The sequence below is a fragment of the Nematolebias whitei genome, chromosome 15 (assembly GCF_014905685.2).
Source record: "Nematolebias whitei isolate Nwh7 chromosome 15, NemWhi1, whole genome shotgun sequence".
Taxonomy (NCBI): Eukaryota; Metazoa; Chordata; class Actinopteri; order Cyprinodontiformes; family Rivulidae; genus Nematolebias; species Nematolebias whitei.
The window spans coordinates 10,847,426-10,857,073 of record NC_056512.1 but is presented as its reverse complement, the minus strand read 5'-3'; the positions used below and the strand labels follow the sequence as shown (position 1 = coordinate 10,857,073).

Below are 9,648 nucleotides of genomic sequence, written 5' to 3'. Positions count from 1 at the left end.
AAGCACTTTTTATTGTTAAAATCTTTTTTTTTCTAAGCACTTTTTATTGTTAAAATCTTTTTTTTTTTTCTCTAATTCTAAATTAGATTGAGGTTACTGTACCTTCATAATAAAACCAGAAAAAGTTGCAAAAATCAAAGAAAGGCTTAACATAATAAACACTGTACAAACTAACTAGGTAGCAGACATAAACAAATTATAATTAGATTTTTAAAACGTATAACCGATTAATAGAATCTGACTACAGTAAATAGTTTATACAAGTTCAGAATTTAAACAACGATCAACCACACTCCTCCACCAGGTGGTGGCGGTAGTGCCCAACCTCCGTGTTTTGCCAGCCGCTAATAAACATGAGGAAGAAGCTGCTGGAACTTGAATATTAAGCGGGTCATAGTTTTTAATAGTACACTTTTAAAAAGGACAAGGCTTTGTGTGGACCAACATGCTTTGAAAAGAGTAAACCAGGTAACAAATCAGTATATTTAATACTATCGTCAATGTGTAAAACGAAACAGAAAAGTACTTCGGTCACGTCACGCTCGAAGACTGGTTTCCAGTTAACTTTAGCTAAAAGTCTTCCGTGTCACCCCGCCGGGCGACGAAGCGGCTAGCCACTGCCAGATGGCTGCTGACAGCGGCTAGGCGAGATAGCCATGATCTTGAGAAGTGTTTTTTTGTACTCAGCTGTTTACTGTTTGGAATCCGCACTTGTCACTTGCCTTATGTGAAACATGTATAATGTGAAAACAGGAAACAACGGTATCATCTGTTGAGACTTCCTCCAACAAATCCACCACACTAAATGCTAAAAGACCATGTGCTGTAGTCATTCTAACTCCGCTCTTTTGGGTTCATCGTATCTTCTACCTGACTCACCAACCGGTTGATTCAAAAGGAGCGCACCCACTGTTTAAGACTCGTTAAGACGCTGCTTTGAAGTTACCATAGCAACTAACCGTTCGTTGCTATGGTAACTGAAGGAGGAAAAATACACCATAGAGAAAGGTTTGTAAGCTCAATCATCCAGGTAGATAACAGCAGAAAAGGTTAAATCATGTCATCTGGACAGTTTCTTTAAGTGAGAAACGGTTCATCCCCCACCACAGAGGGCAAATTAATTCTCATTAGTGAAAGAACATAGCTGTGTTGTTCTGTTCAGAATTATGACCAAATTTTCTTTGTTTTTTTAGGGACGGCTGTGGTTAGAGCAGTCGTCCTCCAATGCAAGAGTTGGGGGTTCGAATCCACCAACAGTCCCATGCCCAAGTGTTCCTGTGCAAGACACTGAACCCCTCATTGCCTCAATGTGTCACATCTATGTACGAATAAAGCTCTGATTAGTTTCTTTAGAATTATTTGTTCAATTAGCTTTGTAAAGAGTAGAGTGCTGAATGGGAAACTGAGGGCACAGATTGTATTGTAAAGAGCTTTGAGTATCTTGATGAGATAGAAGTACAGTCCATTTATAATCTTTGGACAAAATCAAATGTGGGCACTATATGGCCCGAGGGCCAAAACTGGCACTTAGACAATCTCCATCAGGCCCATTATCCTTAACTGAAAAGAAAGCTTGTAAATAAATTGATGTATTAGGTATCCTATTAATGAAACTTATGGAAGTCTAAATTAATTATCTTGGACAAATACACCATACATCCATCCATTTTCTTCCGCTAATACGGGGTCGGGTTGTGGGGGTAGCAGCTTAAGTAGGGAGGCCCAGACTTCCCTTTCCCCAGCCACTTGGGCCAGCTCCTCCGGGGGAATCCCAAGGCGTTCCCAGGCTAGCCGAGAAATATAGTCCCTCCAGCGTGTCCTGGGTCTTCCTCTGGGTTTCCTCCCAGTGGGAAGTGCCCGGAACACCTCACCAGGGAAGTGTCCAGGAGGCATCCTAACCAGATGCCCAAGCCACCTCAACTGGCTCCTCTCGACGTGGAGAAGTAGCGGCTCTATTCTGAGTGCCTCCCGGATGACCGAGCTTCTCACCCTGTCTCTAAGGGTGAGCCCAGACACCCTGCAGAGAAAACTCATTTCGGCCGCCTGTATCCGTGATTTTGTTCTTTCGGTCCCAAGCCAAAGCTCATGACCATAGATGAGGGTAGGAATGTAGATTGACCGGTAAATTTGAGAGCTTCTCCTTTTGACTCAGCTCTCTCTTCACCACAACAGACCGGTACAGCGCCCGCCTCACTGCTGATGCTGCACCTATCCCCCTATCAATCTCGCGGTCCATTTTTCCCTCATTCGTGAACAAGACCCCAAGATACTTGAACTCCTCCACCTGCGGCAGGACCTCCTCCCCGACCCGGAGAGGGCACTCTACCCTTTTCCGGCTCAAGCCCATGGCCTCGGATTTGGAGGAACTGATCCTCATCCCGGCCGTGTCACACTCGGCTGCGAACCCCTCTAGCTAAAGCCGTAGATCACGACTTGCTGAAGCCAATAGGACTACATCATCTGCAAAAAACAGAGAATCGATCCTAAGACCACCAAAACGGATCCCCTCAGCACCTTGGCTGCGCCTAGAAATTCTGTCCATAAAAGTTATGAACAGAATCGGTGACAAAGGACAACCTTGGAGGAGTCCAACTCTCACTAGGAACGAGCCCGACTTACTGCCGGCTATGTGGACCAAGCTCTGCCACCGGTCGTACAGGGACCTATCAGCCTGTATCAAAGGGCCTGGTACCCCATACTCCTGGAGTACCCCCCAACAGGTCTCCCCGAGGGACGCGGTCTAATGCCTTCTCCAAGTCCACAAAGAACATGTAAACTGGTTGGGCAAACTCCCACGCACCCTCCAGGACCCTGTTGAGAGTGTAGAGCTGGTCCAGTGTTCCACGCCCAGGACAAAAACCGCACTGTTCCTGCTGAATCCGAGGTTCAACTATCTGACAGACCCTCCTCTCCAGAACCCCTCGAATAGACTTTACCAGGGAGGCTTAAGAGCGTGATCCCCCTGTAGTTGGAACACACTCTACGGTCCCCCTTTTTGAATAGGGGGACCACCACCCCAGTCTGCCAATCTAGGGGAACTGCCCCCGATGTCCACACAATATTGCAGAGTCGTGTAAGCCAACACAACCCCACAACATTCAGAGCCTTAAGGAACTCTGGGTGAATCTCATCCACCCCTGGATCCCTGCCACCGAGGAGCTTTTAACCACCTCGGTGACCTCAGCATCAGAGACTGAAGAGCCCAACCCAAAGTCCCCAGACTGCTTCCTCAGTGGAAGACGTGCCGGTGGGATTGAGGAGGTCTTCAAAGTATTCTGCTCACGACCCACGACATCCTGAGTTGAGGTCAGCAGCACACCTCCTCCACTATAAATAGTGTTGGTGGTATACCTCCATGACAGGTACCGACAACCTTGCGGCCACAGCTCTGATAAGCCGCCTTGACATTAGAGGCGCGGAACATGGCCCCTCGGACTCAATGTCCCCCGCCTCACCCGGAACGTGCTCGTAGCTCTCTCGGAGGTGGGAGTTAAAGCTCCGTCTCATGGGAGACTCTGCCAGACGTTCCCAGCAGACCCTCACAATACGTTTGTGTCTGCCAGGTCTGACCGGCATCCTCCCCCACCATCGGAGCCAACTCACCACCAGGTAGTGATCAGTGGACAGATCCGCCCCTGTCTTCACCTGAGTGTCCAAGACATGTGGCCACAGATCAGATGAGACGACGATGACAAAGTCGATCAACGAACCGCGGCCTAGGGTGTCCTGGTGCCAAGAGCACATATGGACACCCTTATGCTTGAACATGGTGTTCGTTATTGACAATCCATGACGAGCACAGAAGTCCAACAACAGAACACCACTCGGGTTCAGATCAGGGGGGCCGTTCCTCCCAACCACACCCCTCCAGGTCTCACTGTCATTGCCCACGTGAGCATTGAAGTCCCCCAGCAGAACAAGGAAGTCCCCAGGAGGTGCACTTTCCAGTACCCCCTCCAAGGGCTCCAAAAAGGGTGGATAATCTGAACTGCCGTTTGGTGCATAAGCACAAACGACAGTCAGAACCTGTCCCCCCACACGTAGGCGAAGGGAGGCCACCCTCTCATTCACCGGGGTGAACCCCAACACACAGGCACCAAGATGGGGGGCAATAAGTATGCCCACTTCCTGCATGCAGGAAACTGGTTCCAGAGCCATGCATAGAGGTGAGTCCGACTATTTCTAGCTGGAACCTCTCAACCTCACACACCAGCTCAGGCTCCTTCCCCAAAGGGGAATTCTACGTCCCAATAGCCAGCTTCTGTAGCCGAGGATCAGACCGCCAGGGTCCCCGCCCTCGGCCACCATCCATCCCACATTGCACCCGACCACTTTGGCCCCTCCCACAGGTGGTGAGCCCATGGGAAGGGTTAATAAAACTAATTTTTAAAAATGTTTGTAAATAAAAATCAGTCAAAAGGTAGGTGTACAGGACTTAGAGCTGAGTATCAGCCGTCAATAATCTTAGTAGCTATTAGAACACGTAGTGCCCAGTTTTACACATGTGCATTTTTAGCTGTAAAAAGTCAATTAAAAAAATTAGTCTCAAACTTGGGCTTTAGAGAAGAGAGCTGCTTGGGCTGCATCTTTTCAACATTTGTGCAGACATTTTCCATCCATCCATCCATTATCTTTACCCTCTTGTTCCATTTTGGGTCACGGGGGTCGCTGGTGCCCATGTCCAGCAATCACTGTGCGAGGGGCGGGGTACACCCTGGACGGGTCGCAAGTCCATCACAGAGCCACATAGAGACAAACGAGACAAATAACCATTCACTCTCTCACTCACACCTAGGGACAATTTAGAGTTACCAATCAGCCTAAAATGCATGTTTTTGGTCTGTGGGAGGAAACCGGAGTACCCGGAGAAAACCCACGCATGCACGGAGAGAACATGCAAACTCCACCCAGAAAGGCCCCTGGACCGGGGGGTTGTGCAGACATTTTTCTAGTTTTAATTCCTTTAAGCATGTTCTTCAATGAGAAATAAACTGTCTTCTTTTTTTTTTTTTTTGTCAGAATGAGTTTCTCACCGTCCAGCTCCCTGCCCCCATCCCCCCACCCTGCCCCCATCCCCCTTTCCTCCTCTTCCTCTGTGAAGTGCTGCCCTGAACTCGACCTGTCAGTTACTCTAAGCCCTGCCTCCAAAACTGACCACACCCTGCAAAAGCTCTGCCATCCAAAGCCCTCCCAACAAGGACAGACTGGGAAAAGGAGGAATGGAAAGGTGATGCCCATTTTCATTGTTAATTCAATTGTAAACTTATAACATTTTCTAAAAAATAACTTACTAACACCAGTGAAACCTGGTTAAATGACAAGTCATACACTGACACTCTTAACTTAAAGGGCTATACATTCTATTATAAAAATAGACTGGGAAAAATAGGTGGCTGTCTATGTATGTATGTAAAATCCAATCTCCAGGCTAGTGTTTGTGATGACCTGAGCATGGATGATGATAACTATGATTCACTTTTCATTAACATAAATATGGATAAGGGCAAAAATCTCATTATTGGAGTAATTTATCGTCCTCCTGACTCAAACCCTACTGTTTTTATGAATAAGTTAGATGGTATCCTTTATTCATTCAATAGGAAAAACATTAATTGCATCCTCCTCGCTGATTTCAACATAGACATCTCAATGGATGATGCAATTAAAAATGATTTTTTTTAACATTCTTCACTCCACCTCCTTCTTTCCGACCATAAATACTTATACTAGAGTAGCACACTCCTCTAGCTCTATCATTGACAATATTGTTACAAATATCCAAAATACTAAGCTAGAGACTGGTGTGGTTATGTCTGATATATCTGACCATTTCCCAGTTGTGATGTTCTCTAACTATAAACGTAAACCTGCACCATGTAATTATAAGAAAACCAGTAAAGTGCTGAATGAAAGAACCTTGTCACAGCTATGTCTAAGCCTAGAGACTAAAACTTGGACCAGTGTTTTTAATGCATGTGATCCCGATGCTGCTTACAATAATCTGATTTATGAATTATCAGAAGCTATTAACATAACTATTCCAGAAAGGACTGTTAACAGTACGAAAAATGAGCAAAATCCTTGGCTTACCAAAAGGAATACTGAACTCTATAAAACATAAAAATAAACTGTACAAGAGATACTTAAAAAACCCTAACAATCATAACAAAATGAAGTATCACTTGTACAGAAATAAACTGACTTGCATAATAAGAAAGAGCAAATGTAACTGTTATGCTAACTATATAAATTCAGCTCAGGGTGACTCTAAAAAGACTTGGTCAGTTATAAATAAAGTCCTTAATAGGGGCCAGAAACTTCAGATGCTCCCGGAATCTCCAATTAGAGATTTCCATCAACTTTCTGACAGTTTTAATAATTATTTTGTATCTATTGGTCAAAACCTTGCTAACAAAATCAAGCATTCCCAGGGAGACTTTTACAAGAATTATCTTTCAGGCAATTACCTACACTCTTTTTTTTATGAAACCTACTGATGAAAATGAACTAAAAACAATCATTAAAAAAACTAAAGAGCTCTTATACAGCTGGAGCTGATGGGATTTGCAGTAAAATCCTGCATGCAATTTCAAACTTAATTGTTAAACCTCTTGCACATTGCATTAACTTATCTTTACTTCATGGCATGGTGCCTAAAATGGCTAAAATAGCAAAAATTATTCCAATTTACAAATCTGGAAATAAAAATTATATTAGTAATTATCGCCCTATTTCTGTTCTTCCAACTTTATCTAAGATACTCGAAAGAGTTGTACATAGTAGATTAACTGAATACCTTGATAAACAACTGATTCTCTCAAATTCGCAGTATGGTTTCAGGAAAAAGAGTTCTACCAGTTTGGCTATTTAGGACCTTATTGAAAAAAATATGCGATACCATTGAACGAGGTGATTATGGTGTTGGCATTTTTCTGGACCTCTCTAAGGCTTTCGATACAGTTGATTTTGATATATTATTGGGTAAGTTGCACCATTATGGGATAAGAGGAATGGCATACCATTGGTTTAAAAGTTATCTTTTTGGTAGACAACAGTATGTAATTCTAAATCATCAAAAATCCCAAATTCAAGACATCAAACATGGGGTCCCCCAGGGTTCAATCTTAGGACCATTACTTTTCATTATATATATTAATGACTTTCTAAATTCTTCCAAAATATTTCATAAGGACATTTTTGCTGATGATGCTAACTTGTTTTTTTCACATAAAATTATTCAGAACTGGAGGATATCGTAAATGCAGAACTGGAAAAAATAAATATCTGGTTAAAGAGTAACAAGTTATCTCTTAATATCAGCAAAACAAATTTTATTCTCTTTAAACCCAATAAACCTAAACTGTTAATTGATCATGTAATTCTCAAAATCGAAAATGAGAAATTAATGAGAATAGGTTCCACAAAATTCCTGGGGGTCCACATAGATGAGTCCTTAAATTTTAAATTGCATATCGAGTGTCTCCTAACAAAGTTGTCCAAATATGTTGGCTTGTTTTTTAAATTACGTTATTATTTGCCTCTATCCACACTCTTAACAATGTATAAAACTTTCATTGAGCCACACCTTACATACTGTAATGTTATATGGTGCAATACTTACCCTAGTTATCTTAAGAAACATGAAAGTCTTCAAAAAAAGATAATAAGAGCTGTGTCATGGTCCGAGTATAATGCTCCCACATCCCATCTATTCCATCGTTTTGGTCTTCTTCGGCTAACAGAATTGAATGTGTATCAAAACGCCTGTTTGATGTTTCAAATTGTAAATAAAACTAATAAAAGATTAACAGAGCTCATTCCAATCAGTGGTCCACAACATACTTATGAAACCAGGAAAAAACATCTTATCTACACTAAATGTAGAAGACTTAGAATAACTAGTCAAACCTTTTCTGCGAGGGGTCCACAAATTTGGAACGAGCTTGATGAGAGTTTGAAAGAGTTGAAATTCATCTCCACCTTCAAAAAACAGTTAAAGACCAAATTGCTCCGTTTATATACTTGAGATCACTTGTAGGACCTGTAACTGATTGATCAGAGGTAACATAATCTGTATTATATGTGGAATTTTTATGAGGACTGATGTTTTATTGTGTTGTTATTTTAATGTCTTATAATTTGTATACAATATGTACCCAGGCTCCGTCTATAAGCTTTAAATAGCTTTTTGAAGACCTGATTCACGCACTGTTATTTTGCAGATATGTATTATGTATTATGTTTCTTTCGTGTGTGTGTGAATAAACTGAAACTGAATACAGAAACTAAAGTTGGCAAAACTGTAGCTGAAAGCTAAAATTAGTTGAAGGCTAATACCAACAAAACAGTACCATACCATACCAGCTGTATTTATAGAGCACTTTAAACACCCACAGAACCAAAGTGCTGTACATATCATACAACAATCATACAGTCAGATACTAAAAAAATGATTAAAATGATCAAAAGTCAACATTTCAGATGGTGTCAAAGTCCAGGGAGAAGAGATGGCTTTAAGAAGAGATTTAAGAACAGACAGGGAAGAGGCCTGTCTGATGTTCACAGTTTAGGAGCTGCCACAGCAAATACACAGTCTCCTCTGAGCTTACACTTTGTCTTTGGCACACTCAGGAGCAGCTGATCACATGACCTGAGGGATCCAGAGGGTGTGTAGGAATGCAGCAACTCAGACAGATAGGGGGGGGGGGGCAAGTCCATTAAGAGCTTTAAAAGCAAATAAAATAATTTAAAAATGAATCCTGGAATGTAAGGGCAGCCAGTGCAGGGAGGCCAAAACAGGAGAAATGTGGTCAAGCGTTGGTGTGCCAGTTAAATTCGCGCAGCAGCGTTCTGTCCCCTCTGAAGCTGACAGATACACAAATCACTGATTCCTGTAAATAGTGCGTCACTGTAGTCCAGACAAGGCATGAACTTCTCTTTCAAAATGCTGCTGAGAAAGAATCAGCTTAAAACGGTAGCTAAAACCTAAAATAAAAACAGACAGTAGATGAGAGAAAAGGAGGGTAGGACAAAAAAAGCAAGTATGTATGTTTTGTGACACCAAGAAAGAAGTGAGTAAAATAAATATATTGCACAATATATAAATATATGTTGCACCATTTGTTATAGTGCAATATATATTTTTATTACTTTTTATGTTGTTGTTGTTTTGTTGTTATTGCCTTTAGGTGTATGAGTATGTATGTGTGGAAATCTGGAAACTGCCAAACTGAAGTGCCTTTTGGGGATAACATCTGAATCTGAATCAGATTTTAAAAAGAACCAACAAGGACCTGTAACATCAAAATTATGTAATAAATATGAATGCATTTAGGAAAGATCATGTTAATAAAGCATTACCAAAAATAATTCATGTAGCTGAGATGAACGGCTGCTAAGATATTCTCACGTATAGTAACAGGAAGTGATGTCAAAGAGGAAGTCAAAGTTTCTTTATTTGTCATGTACACAGGGTCCCAGTTACATCCAACAAAAGTATACATTTTAAAGAAATTCAGTACTAAGAACTAAGATATGAACTAAGAAAAACATTAAACTAAAGATACACTAAGCACTCGTACAAAAACATTACACTGAACAGCTGCACGAACATGAGGAACAGAGTGTTGCTACATACATACATTTATT

The 9,648-nt window shown here is 41.9% G+C and overlaps 1 protein-coding gene across 1 annotated transcript in view; it reads left to right on the top strand.

Moving 5' to 3' along the window:
- The first annotated feature begins 5,020 nt into the window (after nucleotides 1–5,020).
- Nucleotides 5,021–9,648, top strand: part of ppp1r35 (protein phosphatase 1, regulatory subunit 35) — a 59,230-nt gene continuing 54,602 nt past the window's right edge. Inside the window, exon 1 of the mRNA XM_037689375.1 lies at nucleotides 5,021–5,227. Coding sequence (XP_037545303.1) covers nucleotides 5,021–5,227 — 207 coding nt within the window. The remainder of the gene's footprint in view (nucleotides 5,228–9,648) is intronic.